Source organism: Podarcis vaucheri (assembly GCF_965113315.1).
Source record: "Podarcis vaucheri genome assembly, chromosome: 8".
NCBI classification, from domain to species: domain Eukaryota; kingdom Metazoa; phylum Chordata; class Lepidosauria; order Squamata; family Lacertidae; genus Podarcis; species Podarcis vaucheri.
In genome coordinates this window covers 5,861,086-5,886,914 of record NC_138766.1, presented here as the reverse complement: position 1 = coordinate 5,886,914, position 25,829 = coordinate 5,861,086, and the positions used below count along the sequence as shown (strand labels likewise).

General features: G+C 44.2%; 1 protein-coding gene across 1 annotated transcript in view; it reads left to right on the top strand.

Annotated features, from left to right (window-relative positions):
• Window positions 1-244: 244 nt before the first annotated feature.
• The window catches only part of PFDN1 (prefoldin subunit 1), a 30,380-nt gene continuing 4,795 nt past the window's right edge, over window positions 245-25,829 (top strand). Inside the window, exons 1-3 of the mRNA XM_082234704.1 lie at window positions 245-394; window positions 6,454-6,620; window positions 17,667-17,751. Of these exons, the coding sequence (XP_082090830.1) occupies window positions 311-394; window positions 6,454-6,620; window positions 17,667-17,751 (336 nt within the window). The 5' untranslated portion in view covers window positions 245-310. The remainder of the gene's footprint in view (window positions 395-6,453; window positions 6,621-17,666; window positions 17,752-25,829) is intronic.

Below are 25,829 nucleotides of genomic sequence, written 5' to 3'. Positions count from 1 at the left end.
CGGGATCCATTTGCAGGGAACCAACGGAGGTGGGGGATCCTCACTACCCCTCGCGCGCTTATAGGCTTAAGTCTATCACTTACTCAGAAAGCGGCCAGCAGGATAGTATTTTACCCACCTAGTGACCCAGTTTTGGACAGTCGTGTCATGTTTTGCGATTTACGGGTACACAATTTAGTAGCTCTATAATCCCCAGCCCCGCACAGAGTCCGCTTTCGCCTCCCTTCTACTACGCATGCGCGCGCTGATCCGCGCGAGCAGCAGCAACAGCGGCGAAGCAAGGAGAGCAACGCCTCGCCCCCCAGTGCGCATGCGCAACCCTGTCTTCGGGGATAGGAAAAAAACCCGAAGAGCAGGCAAGATGGCGGCGCCCGTGGATCTGGAGCTGAAGAAGGTACCTGATGGCGGGCGGGGACGAAGCCGGGCAAGGCCGCTTCGTTGGTGGCCAGCCCTTGTTGGGCTACGAGGCTGTCGGGATTTTCCTCATCGCTCCCGCCCTTCTCAGAGCTCGGGGCGGGAGGGTCTCTGAGGGATGCTCCTCGCGGACTACAACTCCCGTCATCCTCGGCCTCTGACTCTGCGGGCTGGGGAGGGTGGGAGTTGCAGTCAGGGCCGCCCCCCCCCACGAGGAGTCTCTGTCCCCCGTCTTCATGCCCCCCCCCAAGGGGAGAGAGGCTGGGGCGGGGCCTTGGGAAAGCCCTTCTCTCTCAGCCGGGTGGAGGCGGGAAGACCCCCCTTCATCCCCAGGGAGGGTGTCTGTGAACCATGTAACCATCGTGGCTGATACAGTTTCCTCCCCCTCCCCTGGATATTTTTATTGGGGTTTCCTCATAGATCCAAAACAATACAAATAAACGTATCCACCCTGTGACTTGTATCCCTGCTCCCTGCTACCTTCTCGGGACTAAAAGTGTCTGGTACCTTTTCTTCTTCTCTTCATGTTATTGTTAATAGTTTGATCTGTTTCCCATGAATTTGGCTAAGCTCCTTTTCAGATCATGTAAGCCAATAGCCACCACCACCAATTGCGTTGCCACGCCTCTTCCGTCAATATTATAAAAAGGTTCAAAAATAAAGGCTACATAGAGAAAAGTTAATTTGGCTGCCCTGTATCTCAGCTTCATTACATGCCCCACATTAGGAGAGAAAAGGTAAACTTTCTCTCTTTTTTTTTTACTTTTGTCCCAGCCTGTTCATAAATTTATTACAGACGCTGAAAATGTCAGGGTTAAGGGTAAGGCCTGTTCTGTCACGCACCAGAAGTAAAGTAAAGGGGCCCCATCTTAATTTCCATGCCTTATGGCAGTGGCACAAGCAGTGGCCGCCTGTGAAGCCTCACAGTGGTGGCAGAAGCAGTGGCAGCCTGCAAGGCCATGTCGCGGCAGCAGAAGCAGCAGTACCTGGCAGCAGTGGCACAATAAGCAGTGGCCTTGCCACGGTGGTGGGAGGCAGTGCCAGAAGTGCCAGCAACCTCTGAGGCCTTGTTGTGGCAGCAGAAGTAGCAGTGGCCTGCAAGGCCTTGCAGTGGCAAAAGCAGAGGTAGCTTGGTGGCGGTAGCAGCAAAAACTGCAGCAACCTTGCAGGCCTCGTCATGGTGGTGACAGAAGTGGCAGCAGCCTGCCAGGCCTTGCCACGGCCTGCAAGAGCTTGCTGCAGCCGTGGGAGGTGGTAGCAGTAGCAGCATGCGAGTCCTCACGGCTGCAGCAGCACAAGCAGTGGTGGCCTGTGAGGCTTCACTCTGGCAACAGGAGGTAGCCGTAGAAGTGGCAGCAGCCTGGCAACAGTGGCAGAATAATCAGCGGGTTGTGAGACCTCGCCACAGCAGTGGGAGGTGGTTGCAGAAGTGGTGGCAGCCTGCGAGGTGGTGTTGCGGAGGCGGCCTGCATGGCTTCGTGATGGCAGTGGCAGAAGAGGGGACAGCCTGCCCCGGCAAGCCCTCGCAGACCTCTGCCACTTCTCAGTACTGCTGAGAAGCCTCGCAGGCTGCTGCTATTTATGCTGCTGCAATGAGGCCTCGCAGACTGCCGCCGATACTACTGGATTGCTGTAGCGATGCTGATTTTGTCACTACCACCACCTGCCTTTGCTACTCCCAATGCTCTGACGTTTTACAGAATGCTGTTGCTATTGCTGCTGCTTCTCTCCATTGCGGTGAGGTTTCTCAGGCCACTGCTGCTGCCGCCACACGACCTCACAGGGTGCCGCTGCTCCTGTGAATACAAAAAGGCCTCACAGACTGCTGTTGCTCTTGCTATCACCGTGGTGAGGCCTCACATGCCATCACTGCTTGTGCCTCTGCTGCCAGGGTGCCGCCGCAATAACATAGCCTTGCAGGCCACTGCTTCTGTCACCTCCTCCTGCCGGCATCGCAAAATGGCCTTGTAGGCTGCTGTGGCTTCTGCCACCACCTCCCACCACTGCAGCAACCACTGTTTCGGCCACCGCCAGGCCACCGCCATTTCTGCTGCCCAGCAAGCCTGCTGTCAGCCCCCGATTATTTGACTTCACTATGACTCATCACATTTGCTAGCTAAGCCCAGAGGCAAAAGTCCTGTTTGGATGCATTTTGGCTTGCCTGCTGATGAAAGTGACTGGGTGGCAATTGATAATATTGTCATTTATCAGTTTTAGACCCTTAAGTAGTAGCAGTTGCCTGTTTGCCTCTGCCTAGTTCCATCCTTATTGTTGTGATATATTGATATATTGTGATGTATTTTGGATGCATATTGGCTCCTGCTGATGAAAGTGGCTGTGTGGTAATTAATAATATCGTCAATTACCTGGTTTAGACCCCTAAATAGTAGCCATTGCCAGTACGTTACCCTGTTCACTCTGCATAATTCCATCCTTATTTCAGACATTGTGATGTTTAGCTCGTGATATATTGCAGTGTTCTGCTGGTGATATATTGCGATGTTGAAAACCAGATATCGCCCAGCCTTCTCACACGTTGTAATTTGTGAAATATTGCCAGGTCATACATTATGAAACAGTTATGTGAACTTCAAAGTGGTTTTGGACGATATATTGATAGCATTGACATTGTGCTTTCTATTACTATTACAACTGATATATTAAATATGCATTTAGTGGGAGGGGGGTGTTAGGTCCTCAGTTCATTGAGAACTTTCACTCTTAGGTCATATAGTTAACAATTAACAGCTCTGTAGTAGTTTACCCTCCACAGCAATAAATGGTGTTAAGCTTCCTCCCTACCTACTGTTGCTGTGTAGGACAAACTTTCTCTGCTTGTTGAATGAAGGGAGGCGGCTTGGTGAATGCTTGGCTAGCTAAGCAAATGTCAATGAATGAGTCAGGCCAGCTGTTTTACTGGAGAGGAACAGAAATGCTACAGAGGGATGATGTAGCAGAGGCCATATACCCTAGCTGCTTAGTTCTTGGAGAATTATTTTTACTTTCAGTGTAATCATATTACTGTTGATTAATTTGATACTGTTACCTGATACATTTTTGACTGTTGATCCATAGGTTGTAAGTCATGAGTGGGCAGTCTTTTTTGAAGTTGGACACATTCCCTCAAGGGAAAATGATTCAGAGCTGGACACCTGGATTGGAAGGAGCTGGGAGTGGGCAGGGCCAAAGCCAAAAGTGGTTGCCTGTTCTCTGTTCCCCAGCTTCTCCCATTCATCGACCAATCAATTTATCCACCCTTTCTTTCTCAGACACACAAGCATGTGTTTCATCCATCCATCATCCATCCATTCTGTCTTACATTAGCTTTATCTCACTGTGCTGTCACCCATCTTTATATATGCCCGGTTTTTAAAACTTCACTGCATTGCCCAAATTGCTCATTCTGTCACTTATTCTTCATTTCTTTTCTCAGGCCCCACCTTGATACAGTGATACAGTGGTGCCCCACAAGACCTCGCAATGCCTCGCAAGACGGAAAACCCGCTAGACGAAAGGGTTTTCCGTTTTTGAGCTGCTTTGCAAGACAAATTTCCCTATGGGCTTGCTTCGCAAGACGAAAACGTCTTGCGAGTGTTCTGATTTTTTTCCGCTTCCCCCCCTTTTCTAAGCCGCTAATAGCCTTTTAGCCACTAAGCCACTAAGCCTTTAATAGCCGCTAATCCGCTAAACTGCTAATAGCGCTAATCCGCTAAGCTGCTAATAGGGTTGCTTCGCAAGACGAAAAAACCGCTAGACGAAGAGACTCGCGGAACGGATTAATTTCGTCTTGCGAGGCACCACTGTACGTGCTTTCCAAGACTTTTTCTGTGTGATTCAACAGCATGTACTTGCCACTGATTTTGACCTGTGATGCCAGACCATAGCATTCTCAAGTAGACACTATGTGGTGCACTATGTGGTTGGTCCTCTGAGCATAGCTGCCAGAACAGATGCTTTGAACCAGCTCTGGTATCTGCTGTCACAAGGCAGACTATAGAGCACACCAGATTGATGATAAATGCTGTTAAGCCATAGAGGAAAGTTATTAAAAAATGCAGACAGAGGGAGGCGTGGAAAGGTGTTGATGGCTGGGGAAGATCACATAAGTATTTTTGTTGGCAGGAAAAAATCAGTGGTGGCAGCAGGTGAAATTGGAAGGGCTGTAGGGATGGGGAACCCTTTTCTGTTGAGAACTGCATTCCCTGTAGCGGTATTCAATAGGACAGCAGAGGGGACCAGAACAACTCCCTGTTGCACATGCATGCTCCCACTCCTGAGCTCCTAGTCATCTTCAAGAGATGGGAACAAGTGGGGCAACCCTGCAAGATGGGTGGGGTATTATTATTACTGTTATTTTTAAATTGCGATTATTATTATTATTGCTTATGGTTCCTCTCCTCTGCTGGAAGCTTTTGCTTCCTTTTCTTGACAGTCCTTGCAGCCAGGGACAAATTCTTTATCCATTCAATAGTTGGCTGAATCTGGTCAGGAGATATAAGAGGTGAACAGCTTCTTAGTAAAAGGTTCATAGAATCATTGATCTTAAAGTTGGAAAAGACCCCAAGGGTCATCTAGTCCAACCCCCTGAAATGCAGATATCCCAACTAAAGCATCCATGACAGAAGACCATCCAACCGCTGCTTAAAACCTCCAATGAAGGAGAGTCCACCACCTCCCAAAGGAGTCTGCTGCACTGTCTAACAGCGGTTACTTTCAGAAAGTGTTTCCTTATGCTTAGTCAGTATCTCCTTTCTTGTAACTTGAAGCCATTAGTTCGGGTCCTACCCTCCAGAGCAGGAGAAAACAAGCTTGCTCCATCTTCCATGTGACAGCCCTTGAGACATTTGATGAAGGCTAACATATCTCCTCTCAGTCTCTTATTCAGGCTGAACATACCCAACTCCCTCAACCTGTCCTCATAAGGCTTGGTTTACAGACCCTTGATCATCTTGGTGGTAATAATAATAATAATAATAATAATAATAATAATAATAATAATAATATAATTATACCCCGCCCATCAGGCTGGGTTTCCCCAGGCACTCTGGGCTGCTCCCAACAGAATATTAAAAGCACAATAAAACATCAAACATTAAAAACTTCCCTAAACAGGGCTGCCTTCAGATGTCTTCTAAAAGTCGGATAATTGTTTATTTCCTTGACATCTGATGGGAGAGAATTCCACAGAGTGGTGGCAACTACGGAAAAGGCCCTCTTCCTGGTTCCCTGTAACCTCACCTCTTGCAATGAGGGAACTGCCAGAAGGCCCTTGGCGCTGGATCTCAGTGTTCAGGCAGAATGATGGGGGTGGAGATGCTCCTTCTAGGCCGAGGCTGTTTAGGGCTTTAAACGGCTGCACCAACACTTTGAATTGTGTTCGGAAACGTACTGGGAGCCAATGTAAGTCTTTCAGTACCAGTGTTATATGGTCTTGGAGGCCATTCCTAGTCACCAGTCTAGCTGCCGCATTCTCCTTGGTCTCCAATCTGTTAGGGTTATCTTGATTCCTGATTCTGTCTTCTGCAGCATTAGCTACCCCTCCCAGTTTGATGTTATCTGCAGATTTGTTAAACATCCCCTCCATTCCTTTTTTCAAGTCGTTTATAAAGATGGTGAACAACAACTGGCCTGACACAGAACTCTGCGGCACCGCAGTTGTCACTCCTCCCCCCGCCCCGCCCCCCGGATGGTGAGGAATCAATAGTGAGCACTTTTTGGGTTTGGTCAAACAGCTGCAAATCCACCTAACAGTTACCTCATCCAGCCCACATTTTACTAGCTTTTCTGCAATAATGGGGGACTTTGTCAAAAGCCTTACTGAAGGAGAGATACACTACATCCATAGCATTCCCATAATCCACCAAGCTTGTAACTCTGTCAAAAAAGAAATGGGATTTGTCTAGCATGATCTGTTTTTGAGAAATCCATGCTGGGTTTACTGCATGTATACTTTACAACTACACTGAAACTCTGTGTGAAGTCAGTCATTGATAGTTTTACTAACTCTAGCTGCATTTATGCTGTTGCTTTCCATATCAGGCTTTTACAGAACTTCAAGCCAAGGTCATTGATACCCAGCAAAAAGTGAAACTGGCAGATCTGCAAATAGAGCAACTGAACAGGACGAAAAAGCACGCACATCTTACTGATACAGAGATTATGACTTTGGCTGATGAAACCCGAATGTATGAAGGTGTAGGAAGAATGTAAGTAAATGTCTCACTGGTTCCCTTTCAGAAGGACATGGCTACTAGTAACTCCCTGAAAACCTTTTGTGTACTTTTAATACTGCTCCAACCACTTCTGAAAATCTGTTTTGCCATATTTTCACAGCTGAACCAGGTTGGGGAATGCCACTGTTTACCTAACCCTGATTAGACTAAATCCAAACTGAATGAAAACATTTTAGGCCTCAGGTAAACTTAAATCAGAACTGAGTGGAAACATTTACTGGTGTGACTCTCTGGTTATATCTGCCAAAATATACTTGCCAGGGTAAACATGATATAGTTTCAGCTGTAGGCTTCTGATGTGCAAGGACTCTCACTAACAGGTAGTGTTCTGTGGCTGAAATATGAGATATGAGTAGAGAGAACTTTGATTTGTCTTCATAGGTTCTGAAGATTCTGAATTAATTCTTCACAGTATTAAAAATATGCTAAACATTTGTATATTGGAAGTGCTTATGCCACACTCTGAAATACAGTCTTGAAAATTGAATGTTAGGAAACTTCAGATGTGTTGATGAGGGAAATCTTAAATAATCTCTATTTCTAAACTTTATAAATGTGTTGTTTATGTAATGATGTCATAAAATCTTCATTGAAAACAGACTAATAGCCATGTTATGTGTAGTTGCAAATTGGAACCTTAGTGTCCGATTTTCCTGCCATAATGATAAGACTGGCTTTATGTGCAGTACTATTCCTGGAGAGAGCCTGTAGTTCATTAAACCCAGCAGAGTGGGAACTGGTGGTAGTGGGAATGGTGAGGATGTGGGGAGGGAGGTGCAAGAGCAAGCTGTCTGATAGATAAGATTGGGTTCTAGCCAACTAACTCCTGCTCAGAGTAGACTCATTGAAATCAATAAACATGGCAAACTTTAATCAATTTATTTCAGTGGGTCTACTAATTGGAGTTAGTTGGATATAGTCTAGTGGAAATTAGGGGTGAGAATTGTAACTTAATTGGTGATAGAAACAATTTTGCTAGGCTCTTAAATGGATGGTTATAGAATTACTTGGAATTTTGCTTCTCTCATTTGGGGTGAAAAGTGGGTTGTTTTTGTTTCTAAAAACTGCTTCTGTTATCCCTTTGGAGTCCCTTTTTGATATATTTGATGGTAAGTATGCTCAGATTTGGAGAGTTGAGAATCTTATTGCAAATCAATAAACAGCAATATTGGAAAAGGAGAGAATTCCTGATGTGAAGTCTGGTGAAAATGAAGTTGATAGAGTTTCAGAATGTGGGGAAATTGTTTTAAGTCTTATAGAGGGTTTTGGATTCTTCTACCCCAAGTTGCTACCTTTCAGTGAACTAGAAATGTGCCAAGTTTAATTTTCCTGGGTGGTGTTCCTGAATTTTGGGGTGATCATTGCTCTCTTTCCCACTTACCCTGTGGCAACATTTTGGTGTTCGTGGAGCACCAGTACAGCAACCCAATGACTAATCTTGCAGCAGTGCAGATAATGAGGCGGAGCTTAAGCAGCACCTGTGTAAACCTTGTTCCATGACTGGAATTCTAGCTGCAGGTCTTACAGTCTGCCCTGTGCACAACAGATTACAGTGGTACCTCGGGTTAAGTACTTAATTCATTCCGGAGGTCCATTCTTAACCTGAAACTGTTCTTAACCTGAAGCACCACTTTAGCTAATGGGGCCTCCTGCTGCCGCTGCGCCGCCAGAGCACGATTTCTGTTCTCATCCTGAAGCAAAGTTCTTAACCCGAGGTACTATTTCTGGGTTAGCGAAGTCTGTAACCTGACGCGTATGTAACCTGAAGCATTTGTAACCCAAGGTACCGCTGTATAGGACTGATTCCCCATAACTCAACAGTTCCAGTGAAAAAGTTTTTTATTTCAGTTTTAACGTCTCAAGATAAGAAATTCCATGAGCTTTGCAATGTGTGGAATATAAGTATTCTGACCAGTTCTTTTAATTATCTGTGTGCTCAGATGGTGTAAAGGGAAACATCTGCAAAGATTCAGACAGGACCACTGTGCATTTTGAACTTTCATCATACTTCTCAAAGTAAAATGTTGACGTCAGTTCACAAATAGCTTAAGCAGCAAAACTAGACATTGGTGTGGATGAGTGTATCAGGCTACATAACAAGTCTTTCAAAAGAATATGAACTCACAGAATTAAAATGTACTGGCAAGATGCCAGAAGCCTGCACTATCTTCTGAGCAATGGATACTAGTTGCTTATAGTATGCACCAATTCATCATTCCCCACCATGTACTGCTAGCTTTCTTTGTAAAAATAGTATTGTTCTTGTGAATACTTTTTAGGGCTGGATGCCTAAAATCTTGTATTTTGGATGCATTATTTTATATAGATATTGGCTTGAATTTTTAAAAATTCACAGAAGGGAAGTTTCCTGTCTTTGCCTGTTTCTCTGCAGCCACATTTAACCCTCAAAAATTCTCTCTGTAGGGTTAGTGGTTCCTTCTGAACAATGTGGGATTGGACACTTCTGAGGGAGTGAGGAATTGACAACAGATAGTTGGAGGAGTAAAAATTTTATTACTGTGAACTTTCTCAAGTTTACTTAATTTAGGATTCAAGCCATTGTATATATGTATCAGCCTTCCCCAATCTTGTGCTCTCCAGATGTTTTGTGTTGCAGCTCAGTGGGCAGGGATGTAGCCTAAAACATCTGAAGAGCACCCGTTTGGGAAAGACTGGTGCATAAATGTATGCATACTGTGAAGAAGATGGTTTTAGATGAATCACCACCATGCATATTGTGATGGACAGCTGAGTCAGGCCAGAGTCTAATTCTAACTAATTCTTAGACTCTCTAAGTCTAATTAGAGAGTCTAATTCTCGAAGCCTCAGAATTCCACCAGAGTGCTGGGGCCTCTCTCTGATTGGCTACCAAGACAGCTAGAGGGAGGGGTGATGGCACTTTGAGGGGGAATTAAAAGGAGTGGTTTCTGAGAGAGGATTCAGAGATTCTTTAAGAGAGTGCAGGAGGGAGTTGGGAGTTGGTTCTGGTCTGTGTGTTTAACATCCACTCGGAGGGAAATATCTACAGCTAGAGAAAGGAGTCTCTGAGCTTAGGTTGGAAAACAGTGTTTAGTGCAGGGGTCAGCAACCTTTTTCAGCCATGGGCCGGTCCACCGTCCCTCAGACTATGTGGTGGGCTGGACTATATTTTTTGGGGGGGGAATGAACGAATTCCTATGCCCCACAAATAACCCAGAGATGCATTTTAAATAAAAGGACACATTCTACTTACCGTATTTTTCGCACCATTGGACGCACTTTTTTCCTCCTAAAAAGGAAGGGAAAATGTCTGTGCGTCTTATGGAGCGAATGTGTGGTCCCTGGAGCCAAATCGCTGTTGCCCTACGCTGCTGGGCTGCTCTTCGGGGATCGGGGGAGGAGCCACGGTGCTCTGCCGGCTGCCTCCGCTTTCCCCTGAAGCCCCGGCAACGTTTGCAAGCAGCGGGAAGGCTGTGCGTCTTTGCCCTGCGCTCCTGGGGTGCTCTTTGGGGGTGGGGGAGGAGCCACGCTGCTCTGCCTATAGCTTTTGCATTCCCCCTGAAGCTCCGACAAGGTTTGCAAGCAGAGGGAAGGCTGTGTGATCCTGGGGTGGAGGGGGGAGGAGCTACACTGCTCTGCCTACAGCCTTTACTTTCCCCTGAAGCCCCGACAAGGTTTGCAAGCAGAGGGAAGGCTGTGCGTCTTTGCCCTGCGCTCCTGGGGTGCTTTTGGGGGGGGGGGAGCCACACTGCTCTGCCTATAGCTTTTGCATTCCCCCTGAAGCTCCCACAAGGTTTGCAAGCAGAGGGAAGGCTGTGTGATCCTGGGGTGGAGGGGGGGAGGAGCTACACTGCTCTGCCTATAGCTTTTGCATCCCCCCTGAAGCCCCGACAAGGTTTGCAAGCAGAGGGAAGGCTGTGCGTCTTTGCCCTGCGCTCCTGGGGTGCTCTTTGGGGGGGGGGGAGCCACACTGCTCTGCCTATAGCGTTTGCATTCCCCCTGAAGCTCCCACAAGGTTTGCAAGCAGAGGGAAGGCTGTGTGATCCTGGGGTGGAGGGGGGGTGGGGAGCAGCAAATTGCTTTCTCTCAGTGCCTCCTAATTCAACTGCAAAGGATTGCCTAACCGGATTCTGAGCTCCGTTTGAAGTTTAAAAATATTAAGTTTGGGGATTTCTTCAGGTAGCCGTTTTGCAGAAATAGTCATAAATACATGCAAAGCATTTCCACAATTCAGTATTAGTGAGCTCAGCTAAAACCGAGCAGGCATCTGGCTCAGTAACAGTTTAAACTAAACAACTATAACCAAAATAAAAAAATTCCTTCCAGTAGCACCTTAAAGACCAACTAAGTTAGTTCTTGGTATGAGCTTTTGTGTGCATGCACACTTCTTCAGATACACTGCTCTGTATCTGAAGAAGTGTGCATGCACACGAAAGCTCATACCAAGAACTAACTTAGTTGGTCTTTAAGGTGCTACTGGAAGGAATTTTTTTATTTTGACTATGGCAGACCAACACGGCTACCTATCTGTAACTGCAACTATAACCAGACATCCTGTGTGTTTGTGTGTGGACCATGTTTCTAGCAGCTAATCTTTACTGCTGAAAAGAGGCTCTGATATTCCACTCCAACTCTATAATTCATTATACAAATTCTTACAAGTACAGTCCACCTATACCAAACCAAAAACATTGTGTTCTCTTGGTATTGAATGGAAGCTATTTATCTGCCCTCTTTTCCTCCTCTGTTCTTTGCTCAGTCACTCCATTTTGAATCTTCCTTTCAAAACAACCAGGCCTGTTTTGAGAAAACTTCAGAGATTTAGGAACTGGAGCGCAATCATTTGATCTCTTTGCTGTTCCTCCATACTCCAAGCACTTCTCATTTGCACAGCCCTGGTTTCTCTCCCTGACTATAAATATTCTTGATTAATAACAGTAAAATGCTCAAATTTTAATTTTTGTGACTGCTGCCAATACTGACTTCCCAGTGATGATGAAAACAGCTACATTATAATGGAATGTCTGTCCTTTTTCCATTCTCTTCATTATATATTGTGGCTCGCTTTAAAGCAGCAAAGTGGACAGGAGCCACCCACTTTGCTGTTTTAAATAGTTTAGTACAACATTTGAGTTGGATTTTTTCTTCTTATTTTCCTGCTCTAAAAACTTGGTGCGTCTTTTGGTCAGGTGCGTCCTATGGAGCGAAAAATACGGTATGTAAAAACACACTGATACCCGGACCATCCGCGGGCCGGATTGAGAAGGCGATTGGGCCGCACCCGGCCCCCGGGCCTTAGGTTGCATACCCCTGGTATTCAGACAGGAGTTAACTAGAGGGCTGAGTTTGAGCCAGGAGAAGTAGAAGCTGTGAGGAGCATACAGACTACTTGGGTCACTCAGGAGGAGAGAGATCTTCTAGACAGAGAAGAATCCCAAGCCAGTTAAGAGGGGTGTGGTGATCCCCTGTGTCTGTTATCCTGCTAGAAGTATTTCAAACTGTGATTGATAAAAGGTTGGAAGACTGACAGAAAGTACCACCTTGTTTAAGAACCAAAGTATTAAGCTGTAACACCCATGCAACAACTAAGTTAAGAAACTGAAGTGAAATAAGCTAAGCATTTACCAACTAGTCTAGAAACCTGTAACACCAAACCGAAGAGTAATAACTGAAAATAAGCAACTGAAGTTTAAAAGAAGCTGTGTGTTTACTACCCTTTGAGAGGCTTGTAACATCCATTTTCGTATAATTATTAATGTTAACTGTTTTCTGAAAGAACTTTTATCTCCTGACAAATCATTGGTTTTACCAACATTGTTCTGTATTATAAACCTTTCTTATTTGTTCAGCTCATGCAAAAACACTAAACTAACTGTGCTAGTTATAGAGTATATGGGGTCTATGGAGGGGGTTCGCATCATTCTGGTGGCAGAGGTGGGATCAGCTGCACATATACAGTAATGTAGGTCAGATTGGCTATCAAGTTATAGCTATCAATGGGAACAGTCTTGTTGGTACGTAAGAAGTGACTTGGGAGAGATTGACTTCAGGTGTAGCTTGCCATCTATATTTTCCATTGTTGTCTAATAGACTTCTTCTTTGGTGATCACTCGTAGCTGAATAAGATTGTCTTCCATGAACACAGTCTTAACAGTGTGTCTGTAAGTGACTGTGGAGGCCAATTCTGGATCCACATGACCTTCCACAGTGGGGGCATAGGTTTCTGGGCAGGAGTTGATCATGGTGAGGGTTTGCCAAATGTGCCTTCCTCTTAGCATGTTTCTCCCTTTCGTCCTGAGTTTGATATCTTCAAAGTCCATGACAGCTTTGGTAAAGGCTGTTCTCCATGTTTCACAAGCATACAGGAAGGTTGGTAGTACAACAGCTTTGTAAACAAGCATTTTGGTTTCCCTGCGAATGTCCTGGTCCTCAAATACTCTACACTTCAACTGAGAGAAAGCTGCACTCCCAGAGTTCAGGCGATGCTGGATTTCAACATCAATGTCAGCTATTGTGGAAATACTGCACAGATAGGAGAAGTGATTGACACTTTTCCAATGTTACACCATTGAGTTGGATTTGTGGTGCTGAAGAGGGGTTGTTTTGAGCTTGTTATAGAATCATAGTGACAGAAGGAACCTTGGAGGACATTATTCCAATGCCTGCTCAATGCAGGATTCTTTTTCTAAAGCGATGAAGGATGCACCCGCAGCATTCCTGACAGATGGCTTTTCAGTCTCTACATCAATACAGCCAAGGAAGGAAAGCCCACCACTTCCTGACGCAGTCTGGTTCATTGTTGATTATCTCTTAGTGTGAGGATGTTTCTCCTAGTGTTAAATTGAAACCTTCTTTCTTGCAACTTCCACCTACTGGTTCTAGTCCTGTCACGGAAACAGTGAAGAACATGCCTGCTCCATCTTCTGTGAGACAGCCCTTCAGATATTTTAAGACCATCATGTTCTTCTCCGGGCTAAACATACCCAGCTCTTTCAACCACATTGGATTGCGTTAGCTATTCAAGCAGCCACATAGTTCTGCTGACTCATTCAACTTATGGTCAGTTAAAACACTTAGATCCTTTTCATATGCACAGTGAGGCCACAACTCAAATGTAATCTACTTATGCAATCATGACCTTAGGCACATGACTGCTAAATAAATAAATAAATGGGAAAAACCCATTTAAGCACTTACTGGGCTCTGGGAAGGTTGTTTCAGGTCTCTGGAAGCATGCCAGGGTCCTTGTGTCACCTTCCCAGAGCCCAGTAAGCAAGGCTGAGGGCAAAGTCTGCCCCAGACAGGTAAGGATGGTTGTTCAGGGCAGGGGGTGGTTCCAGAGGTTCGTGGCGTTACATGATTTTGCCTTTGTGCATGGACCCCTGGAACTGAACCATTGTGTAAGTGGTTGGCCCACTGTATTGCTTCCAAGCCAGGTCTCTCACATCTCACACTTGTGCCTCTGATTCAGAATCAAACAGAAGCACAAAGGTCACTTCTGTTATCAACTGACAGGCCTTTTGATTACCAGTGGAGGCCCTGTTAGTGGGCTGCCTCGCGTTGGATGAAAGATACTGTTTTTGGCAACCTTGAAATCAACTAACTGCGAGGATATATGCTGGTCATTTAAGTTCTGCCTGCACAGAGACATTGGACTGTATTTGCCACCTCAGGGGTAATTGCCAAGCTTACAAGTTCAGCACCCAGAACAGCACCTTGGAGAGCTCCTAGTGATGCTGCCCTTTTGGGGTTTCTTCCCTCATCACAACATGGACAATTGTTGCCACCACAAGGGCCTGGAACCGCCTGAAGTTTCCAATCTTGTTTAAGGAGGAGTGCTTTTTAGTGTTATTCCCGGTTAATATTAGTATCCATCTAATATTCAACCCTTGTTAAAAATGAGATTATTTTTAAATATTATGCAATCAGTTGTGAAATGCAACAACCCTTCATCTCCCCAAAATATTTGCAGTTAAGAAAAATCGCCTATACTTTAGCGATGAAGTACGGCCGTTGCTGAGAATAACAGTTGGAAAGTTTTTTGTTGAATGTTCATGCACAAAAACTATTGAGCAAGTTATACAGAATGCTCATTGATAAAAAATATTTCAGCAAACACCTATAAATAAAATGGAAAAAAGATTTGAGACATGAGGTATCACTAGATCTAAGGAAATGGTTATGGCAATTTGTTTAACAAGCTATTAGTATAAATTTGAAAGGAAACTTTTATTAAAAAATATTAAATGTATAATTGCATCAAAAGGGGAGCAAATAATATAATATGGAGTTTTAAGACAATTAATATTGATATGTATCATATTTTGGTCCTCTCCTAAAAGAACCTTTGGGGCAGCTATATTAAAAGAAAGTGAAACTATAACTGGAGGTGAAATACTGTCATACTGATTAGTTACATTATTTGGTTATGGTAAAGATTTAGTTGTATTGGATGATAGAGAAATGGTATCTTTTAACAGCTAGCTGCATAATGGTTTGTCATCCTTGAAAATAAACGGAGTATGCCATTAGATCAGGCATAGGCAAACTCGGCTCTCCAGATGTTTTGGGACTACAACTCCCATCATCCCTAGCTAACAGGACTAGTGGGCAGGGATGATGGGAATTGTCGTCCCAAAACATCTGGAGGGCTGAGTTTGTCTATGCCTGCATTAGATTATCGAACGTTAAGGGTTTGGGAGATAGTTAGGGTGAAGGAAGATAGACACCCCAATGGGAAAGGGCTGTAGCTGAATGGCAGAGCATCTGCCTTGTATGCAAAAGGTCCCAGGTCCAATTGCCACCATCTCCAGGTAACAATCATGGAGATCTGCTGCCCATCAGCATAGACCATACTGAACTAGAGGGACATCATGTGAGACCTATTCCTCTTCAGTCATATTTTTATTGAAAGGTTTGGTGTTTTCATCATGCGCTGGTGTTACCAAGATACAAGAGAATGTTGAACTATACATATTATTAGAAACAAATGTAAATGTAAGAGTATTATGGATTGATTTCATACTGAATACTTTTAAATGCTAAATAAATCAACACGTTTAATGAATTAACACACTACAGAAATAAATGTAAAAATGGAAGGCATGCGATGTGGGATTCACATGAGAAAAGAAAGTGGCTAGAGGCAAAGGGCTGGAAGGGAAGGGACTGTATGGTCCTACAGGCCTCTGTGGCTCACTTAACCACAGTTAGAAGATGTGTGCCAGCACAAGCCCTGGCACAGGCAACAAGCCTACGAAGGCTAAACTATGCTTTTGTTTGGTGTTTCTTGCATGAAAGGATGCAGGAAACGAAGGTAGAAAGGAAGTGGAAGTCTTGATGCATTAATTCTCTTTTGATGCTGGGATGCATCTTGTTAAAATGCAGCTTTAGCCTTGAATTTTCAAATATTTTTTTTACATGTTCTGTAAAGTGTAAATTGAACCCCTTTATAAATGGATATTCATAAGGTTTGCCTTCCCCCTAATTCTGCCCTGGTAGTGTTTCAGAGCCAAACCCTTTCTTCCTTTGTCAATGCCATATTATTTCAAACACTTTTATAGAGGTGCTCCACAATATTTTTTAAGACATTGAACAATGGTATAAATCTACCCTCTAGTTAAGTGTCTAGCAATGCAAGAAGTCCCATTTGGAAGCTGTATGGTTATTTCTGTTTACTTAAGTAATATAATATGTTGGAGCTCTAGACCAGCCCTGCCCCCTGGCAAGTTAATGGAAATATTAGATGTAAGGCAAATTACGTTCCATACCTTCAGGACAGGTACCTCCTGGAAAAAACCTGCCTGCCCCTATACCTTTTACAATAAGTTTAACAGGTGATTTCCCCCCCCCCCCTCATCACTGTGTCTTCATGCTGGGGAAAGCTTCAACTGGCAAATTTCTGCATGCCCCACTGCTGTAAAGGTAAAGGAGCAAGATTAGTGGGAAAAGGTGGCAACAGTAGAGACAGGTATGTACCTGTCTGCTCAACTTTTCAGAGTCTGTGTATCAGTAGTAAACTGAGCAACAGTTCTCCTTTCTGGCAGGTCATATCACATTTCTAGGGCGTTGTACAACAAGGTTCCTAGGACAATCTTGTCCTAATCAGTTTATTACATAACTAATTGAAGCATGACTGCTGATGGTGCAGGTAATTTTGGACCCGGAAGAAGGTGGATTGGGGTTGGGTGGGCTTATGCATGCTCCACTGACATGCATGGGGGCAAAGAATGCAGCCCCAGCGCAAATAGGGGGTGGAGGTGTCTCTAGTCTCAACTGTGTGAATGCGGTGGATGTCAGCCCACTGTTCTTGGTAAAATGGTGTTAAAATAAAAGCATTAAAATATGGAAAACAGACATCACAATAAGACAACCAGCAATAAGAGTAAAGTGTCATAAACCACCAAAATATGCAACAGCACCAGTACTAGAGAGCCAAAAATGATTCAATTGAATATTGGGGGGTTGTGGACTTTCTGTCATTGATCCTTTGGTTGAGATTCCTGCATTGCAGAAGGTTTGGCTAGATGACCCTTGGGTCCCTTCTAATGATACAATCCTGTGATTTTATGATTCTATGCTATCCCCAAGGTCTATCCCCAAGGAGAGAAGCTAGAAGAAGAGAGGCAAATCTTGGGAGGTTACTATCGCCAGCATCAAGCCTGGAGGGTGTGGACTGTTGGGTACCCATGGTGTGGCTTGCATAATGCCTCTAATTATGAGGAAAATCTTGGAGGGGAAAATAGGGAGCGGTTGTTTTTCATGGTGTTACAAATGGCAAGGGAGCACTGGATAATCATCAGGGATTATGGAAAACGTAGTTCAGCAACATCTGGCAGTCCTGCTGTACAGAATATCCAGAATCCTTTTCCAGTAGAGGTTCATAGGACAAGCTGACTTTATGCTCTGAATGGAAGACAAGCCTGTCAATGTAGAATTCAGTGTCCTTTTCATTAAGATTTTATTTGGTTATTTACAGCACCAACTCATGAATGCTGAATATACTGCCATATTCTTTTCTCTTTCTTTCACGCTTTGTAGGTTTATCCTTCAGTCCAAAGGAGTAATTCATAGCCAACTCTTAGACAAACAAAAAATAGCAGAAGAGAAAATTAAGGAATTAGAGGTAAGTTTGGGGTTGGTAAAACAGCAGCTATTTATTGCATTTTTTATTTTCTGTTTTATACTGCCTTTTGTCCCAACGCAGACTTAACTTACACCTGCTTGCTTTATGCCAATAAGGATTGCTCCCTTATTGTCTCAACAGAAGTGATGCTAGAGGTTAACTGCGCAGTGACGTTTCTTCATCGCTTGTGAATTGATAATGTGAACCATGTTAATGTGTGTAATAAGTTATTGCTCACAATTGTATTTGAGGAACAAGAGGCTTATGGTTTTCATTTATTAACCCCCTAATTGGTCACATGGAGATCACCAGCATCTCACTCTCAGTGGGCAAATTTGTAGTGCCTGCATATCCTCAAGCTGCAGCAGCCTAGGAGCAGGTACTGAAATGGGCAGAGATCTCGTCCACTGCAGAAAAGAATATGAAAAGGCAGACATGCCAAACACCCTTTGGATAACTTGTCCTAGGATTGTTTCAGCTTTCGGAGCATTCAGTCATACTCAAATCAGTGAGTTGTTCACCTTAACATTTCCTTGGCAAAAATATTGGCATGGCAAATATATTCTTGGTGTTCAGTATTTAAAAAAAGGACTTGTAGTGAGAGAGAGCTTCTGGCAATTTCCTAGTCTTTGAACATCTATTTTTAGCTATTTTAATGGAAAGGAGGGAATAGATACGTTCAGGAACAACTGTGTTAATGATATGAAGCAAGCTAACATTTTAATAACATTTGGGGCTGAATGTCAGGTCTCATCAAATAAAGACAAAGTCTGCTTGACTCGGCAGCTAAGGGCAGCCTTGGCGGCCAGTGCAGGTCAGATGCCCTAGAGGAAAAATGGAAGACATATTAGAGCTATATTTGTTCCTCTTTCAAAAATGCATTTGGAAATAACAGCTGTCATTTCTCTATGATGATGGCCACAGCCTCATTGCTAGAACAGTTGGCATTGGGGTTCAGGGTCAGCATTCTGAACAAAGTTTCCTCTCTTTTTTGGCTGGTTTTATAGTTAGCTTTGTATAATGAGTCTTCAATACATTGTGGCTTCTGCTAAACTTCTGTTTGTGGTAGGAAATGGTACTTGACTTTTTGAACTTCCAGAGAACTTGCTGAGCTAAATGAAATTGACTTGTGATTTGCTTGGAGGAGACAAACCATGAGCTTGAGTTGGGCTGTAATGCTAAACCAAACCAAGGCTTAGCTTCCATAGCATGGTGGCAGCAGAAGTGGGGAAGAAGCAAGGCTGCCATGATTTACTAATTGCACTAGCATGCTTGCATGTTCACACTAAGTCATAGTTGGCTTGGCACTGCGTGCAAATGAAGCCCTGCAGCTACTCCTACGGAATTAATACATCTTGTCCAATATTGTCCACTTCAGCTGGCAGCAGCTCTCTGAGATCTTGGGTCAGACATCTTTCAAGGTCCCACTGCCTGAGATATTTTGTCCCTGAGACAAAACCTGGAACCTTCACCATATACGAATATGGCTGACCCATGGCCCTTCCCTCGGAACTGCTTGCAGCTGTGGAAAGCATTTTTCCTGCTGATGGTGTGGGCCTCTCCCACAGCCTTGACAATATTGAATATTCTTGATACCATATTGGCCCGAATATAAGCCACACCTTTAAAATTCAAGGGGGAAAAAGACAATTCCCGAATATAAGCCGCTCCCTTCACATTCCACAGGCACTCACACCTGTTCCATTTTACCGTATGTCTGTTTTAGCAGCGATATCGTAAAAGCCAGTTTTTGTAAGGTTGTGAATTTAAGCCGCACTTTAACTTTTCATGGTTGGAATTTGGAAAACAAGTTGTGGTTTATATTCGGGTCAATACAGTATATTTTAAGTGTTCATGAGGGGAGGTGGGGCGAGATCTGTTTTGGAAGCATCCTAAAATGATAACAGCCCACTTTTTTTGCTTAAAAATGCTGGAAGAAACTTTTTCAGGAAAGAATAATTTGATTTCATTGTGGTACATGATAGTGCTTAGTGTTTCAGTGTGGCATTTGAGAAAAAGCAAGTTTTCTGATGCTGTAAAGACATGGAAAACACCCATTCCTCCTTAGTGAAGGAAGTGATTATGGCCGTGTGTTTTCACTGTTAGTACTTGATAATCCTTCTCTCCCCCTTACTATTCTCAGCCTGCTTAGTTGTTGGGCGTTGTCAGACGAAGTGGCTAAAAATAACAAATAAGGGGGAGGCTGCTATAAGGTGGATTTCTCTACTACTGCGACTTGCTGTATTTATATTTACCATATGATGGGGGAGGCTGGGCAGTGGGAGAGAGAAGGCCTGTTTGGCATTCTTGATAAATGGGATATACTGTTCCAGCCTATGGGGGCCATCTCTTGGTAGGTTTTAGAGGGCTTGTGATCTAAAGTGGGTTCTTCCTTAACAAATAAGTGCAGAGTTTCATCTCATTATTCAGTTGTTAAATTTAGATATACTGCTTAAACTTAATCATTCATTTTAGAAAGGCATCTAGTTTTGGCAAAATGCTTCAAGTAGCAGGGAACTCTCCACAATTCTGCTTGATAGCTTCATATTTTTTTTACCTTCTCCCTGTTTCTGTGATGACTAATATTTTACTCCTTGGCAAGTAGAGGATCCTGTCATCTCTTCAAACCCCCCCCCCCCATTCAACATGCTTTAAGGAAACTTTGTACAGTGAGGGCTATTCTAATCAGTCCACCAGACCTGCCGAAGTTGCAAATTAAGAGAAGCTGTGCAGGCCATGGGTGAGCCTGTGATACCATGCTGTCCCAGTATTCTGACTGATAATTTTCTCCATAGTGGTGGGAAGCAATGAATGCATGGCTGCTGGAGCAGGGACAGATTGCTTGGCTCCAGCTGCAAAGGGGAGTAGTGTGGGAGAGTTTTAGCGGAATGCCCAGGTGTGCTGCTTACCTGGCTTCCCAGTGCTGGGGTCATGGCAGGTTGCTGACAGGAGGGAAGGTGAGGCGATGGAGAGGTTGGTGCCAACGCCTCCCTGCTGCCTCACCTCTTCCTCTTGGAAACTGCCCGTGACCGCAGTGGTGGGAAGCCGCCCTGCCCCACCAGCCGCTACTGGAGGAGAGGTTGCAAGGTGAATGGGCATGTGCCATGGGGCAGAGCTTGCCAAGGGCCACGGGATTTAGATATACCTTCAAAATGATAATAGCTCTATGGGCTGAGAGTGGGTTATAAGGAAACTCTCTGCTCTGAATACAAATACATTGCCCAACCAGGTTTCTCTCACCTGCACATGGTTTTTAAAGCCACCTTTTGTATGTACAGAGGCTACAGTATCATTCTAAAATACTTTCTGAACCTGTTTTTATTTTGATCTGTCACTCTTTTCTACTGTAGTTTTCTTGAGTATATGAATACGTTAAATTGAAAATAATGTATGCACATTTTAGTGTGTTACTTTCAAAATCGGTGATTTAAAAGATCGTTCTCAATCACCTTTGTCTCAACATACTGTTTTTGGAAAATAAATTTTATCTTTGTGAGAGTTCCATCCTTTTGTAAGTTTCCAGTGGAGAAGGCTTTTAAAACAAGCCAACTCCCATAGAGCCAAGTAAAACTGACTCTTCCCAAAGTCCCGCCATAGCAAAACACCCCCCTCCCCCTGTTTCTTTCCACCAGTATTTTAATCTGGGTTGTCTAATGTTGACACAGCTGCACAATCATGATAATATTCCTAATGAGTGATGGGAGTTTTCTGATTTCTTGATTTTCTGCCCTTTGCTTTTCCAACTTCATTCTGTTCTGAGCTCTTTAGAAGGGATGTCCCTCAGGTCAGTGTCAGCGGCAAAGTGCCTCTTCTTTCCCATCTGCAAAGTGTATCTCAGCTTGCTGACAGTTGGAAATATATATGCTGTTTAGGCCAAGGCCATATCAAGGATTTTGGCTCTTTAAATAAATCAATATTTTGGCACTTCTGCACCCTCCTTCCCCTGCCCCACCAAATCTGCATTGCTGCTTCTTGGTTTTCAAAATTCAGACATTTTGAACAGAATATTTCTGGGTTGTCCTAAGTGCCTTCCACTCAAAATGCATGTTTGAAATGCAGAACTCCTCCCAAGTATCTGTGTCCTTGTTGATGATTAGGCTGTCTTGAGCATAGGTTTTGGAATTTGTGCTGAAATCACTTTGCACCTAAACCTGGTCTCCATGTTATTGGATCAGGATTGCCAGTAAATAGAGGATTTATTATCTACTTTTTGCCCACCTTGTATAGTGGGTTTTAGAGATGGTGTCTTATGTGTTGTGCTGCCTGACTTCAGAGCAGTGAGATAGTAACTCATCTGATATCTCCACTTGGGACAGTTACATCTGTGATTTTTCTACAGAGCCTCACTTGCTAGTCGTATATCTCACCCTCAAGGTCTTTTAACATTGCTCTAGGCCATACTTTGACAGTCATTGCACGAGTAATCTCTACTCACAGAATTAATTTCATTTGCATTTATCTCAAGTATGATGACCCACCCTACACATTCCTTGCTGTTCTTTCCTCACTTTGGTTTGCTATGCAAAACCAGAATAATAGATTTTTTTTGCCTCTTCTGGGAGGAGCAGGACATGTTTAAACAGACTAGTGTGTAGCATTGCTTAGAACAGAGCTGACAAAGCTTTGACTCATCCTAGCTAGACACACCTTAGTGTTCAGGTATGTGGCTGTGATGTCACAACTTCCTGCCTGGCCCACACCTCTCATTTTTACACACCTTTCACTTCGCTTGCAGCTAAATGTTAATAGATGGGACGAGCCCTTCCTTGTCTACTGTACATAACTGTCGGGCACATAAAAGTGTTTGCCAGGAAGGCTGGGCTCTTTATTGACCCATAGTTGATACCTTGCTTTCAGATATGTGAAAAATGTAAGATTTCCTTTACAGTCAGAAATGGTTTCTAATAGCAAACAGCTTTGAGTTTATACCTGCCAGTCTGTAAAAGTTGAGAAGACACTCACTAGTGTCACCAAGAGACAAAAAACCAAGATAAAGCTATGCATGTGAACAAGTGGGACTTAATTATCCAGATAATAAAGATGTGAAAGGGGGAAAATGGCTTAGTTGCCTCATTTTAATGCTTCATTTCCTTTTCCTTTTAATAAGTAATTTGGAATTAGTTCATTTGTTTTGGTTTTCCCATCCATTTTGATGAGACATTCATCCATTCTTCTGCTGCCTGCATCCCTTGTGTTTTCCATCAAATGGCATCTTTTCTGGTGTTCTGCTGCCAACCATCCATGCACCAGGCCTACCATATTTCAGACAGATGGGCAAAGCATGCCCATTTTATAGACAAGTTGATTTTTTTTATACACTACATTACATTGTTTACATTAATTTCACTGGGAGACCCAGCTGTATTCCAGCTTGTCACTTGTCTGCCTGAAATCCTCAAAGGCATTTTTCCAGAACTTGTGATAGGCAGAGATGCAATAATTTTCTTCATTTGCCACATTGGGAATGTCCAGCAGTATTCAACAAGGATCATAAGCAAAATTTCACAAGCTGTCTATACAGCTTGAACCCTCATGAATTGTATCTGATTTTTTTTTTAAGCTGCTGCTGCTGTTTTATTTATGCCCCACTCATCTGGCTGGGTTTCCCCAGCTACTCTTGATGGCTTCCAACACATATAAAAACATCAAACATTTAAAACTTCCTGAGACAGGGCTGCCTTCAGGTGTCTTCTGAAAGTTGCATAGTTACTTGTTGCAGTGTTATTTATCTCCTTGACATCTGATTGGGAAGGTGTTCCCTAGGCCAAGGCCTGCCACTGCCAAGAAGGCCCTCTGCCTGGTTCCCTGTAGCTTTGCTTCTTGACGTGTGGGAACTGCCAGAAGGCCTTTGGAGCTGGACCTCAGTTTCTGGGCTGAGCAATGGGGGTGGAGATGCTCCTTCAGGTATACTGGGCTGAGGCTGTTAGGGCTTTAAAGGTCAGCACCAACACATTGAATTGTGCTCAGAAATGTATTGGAGCCAATGTAGATCCTTTAGCACCGGTGTTATACGGTCTCAGCCATGGATAGGCAAACTAAGGCCCGGGGGCCGGATCCAGCCCGATCACCTTCTAAATCCAGCCCGCGGATGGTCCGGGAATCAGCATGTTTTTACATGAGTAGAATGTGTGTTTTTATATTAAAATGCATCTCTGGGTTATTTGTGGGGCAAAGGAATTCGTTCTTCTTTTTTCAAAATATAGTCCGGCCCCACACAAGGTTTGAGGGACAATGGACCGGCTCCCTGCTGAAAACATTTGCTGACCCCTGGTGTCGGCAGTCATTCCCAGACAACAGTCTAGCTGCCGCATTCTGGATTACTTGTAGTTTCTGAATCACCTTCAAAGATAGCCCCACATGGAACTCATTGCAGTAGTCTGAGGGCGGGGGGGGGGGGCGGATAACCAGTAGTAGTGACACGTGTAGTAGTAGTAGTAGTAATAATAATAATAATTTATTATTTATACCCTACCCATAATAATAACAATAATTTATTATTTATACCCTACCCATTTGGCTGGGTTTCCCCAGCCACTCTGGGTGGCTACCAACAGAATTAATGATGATGATGATGATAATAATGATAATAATAAAAATAAAAAAGCAATAAAACCCCAGACATTAAAAACTTCCCTAAACAGGGCTGCCTTCAGATGTCTCCTAAAAGTCAGATAGTTGTTTATTTCCTTGACATCTGGTGGGAGGGCATTCCACAGGGCGGGTGCCACTACTGAGAAGGCCCTCTGCCTGGTTCCCTGTAACCTGGCTTCTCACAGGGAGGGAACTGCCAGAAGGCCCTCTGAGCTGGACCTCAGTGCACTGCTGATTTTTATCTGGCACCCAACTGGGGTTGACAATCTGATTTCTTTCTGTTTATATTCCACTGTCCATGACAAGAGGGTGTTCAAAGCTGTGCTAGACTTCTGGGTCAGGTTACATGTTGTACTCAGTTGCCAGACACGCATGGCAGCCGCCTGTGTTGCAAGTAGGGAAATACAGTCCACCTTGTAAGGATTCTGGCACCTCAGCAGTCTTTGGCAATTCACTGCACTGCAAAAGATACGTAAGCGTGCTGTGTGGGTTTCTATGTCCACCTTTAACCGGGTATTACTAGTTGCCTGTGATTTTCAGTCATTGAGGTTGGGCCTTCCGGTGTACTGTATGTACCTGTTAACAGCAGGTGGACTCGTCTTGTCCTCTTTGCTCCTGGTGGTGGTGTACAATTTGTTTGCCATTTTTATTTGGTTTGTGATCTGTTGCATCCAGTGTTTTTATTTGAATGGATTTTCAATGCTCCAGTTAAATTACTAGACAAATAAGTAACTTGATAGTATCTGTCTATCTTAAGTTGCTTATTTATATGCCTTGTAACACAGACAACTTGGCCAGAGTCTGGAATATGAGGAAATCTAGGTGGATTCATCTCTGATTTATTTTGAACTGATGCTGCTCAAATTTTGGAGACCTTGCCCTGTCCTGGATGCAGCTTTTCTTTAGAGAGGTACATGAAAGAAGCTGGGCATATTGGATTGAGTAACTTTGGAAGGAGAGGAATGGGCATGTGGACTATTGCTATAGATGGGTGACAGAAGATAGGTATGATTCTTTGGCTTTAAATAGAGGAGTTCTGTGAATGGTATATATATTAAATCTGGATGTGTAACAGCATATTTTGTTTGCTCCTAGATGAGTTTACAGGGTCACTTACTTCCTTTGAGTTCAGTTACCGTATTTTTCGCCCCATAAGACGCACTTTTTCCCCTCCAAAAATGAAGGGGAAATGTGCCTGCGTCTTATGGGGCGAATGCAGGCTTTCGCTGAAGCCTGGAGAGCGAGGGGGGTCGGTGCGTACCGACCCCTCTCGCTCTCCAGGCTTCAGGAAGCTCTGCGCAACCCTCGGGAGACCGGCTCCGAGGGTTGCGCAGAGCTGCCTGCAATCCCGGGACCAGCGCAGCTCTGCGCGGCCACCGGGAGCCGGGGGAGAAGCTCCGACCCCGCTCCCGGGGGCCGCGCAGAGCTGCCTGCGGTCCTGGGACCAGCGCAGCTCTGCCCGGCCACCGGGAGCCGGGGGCGAAGCT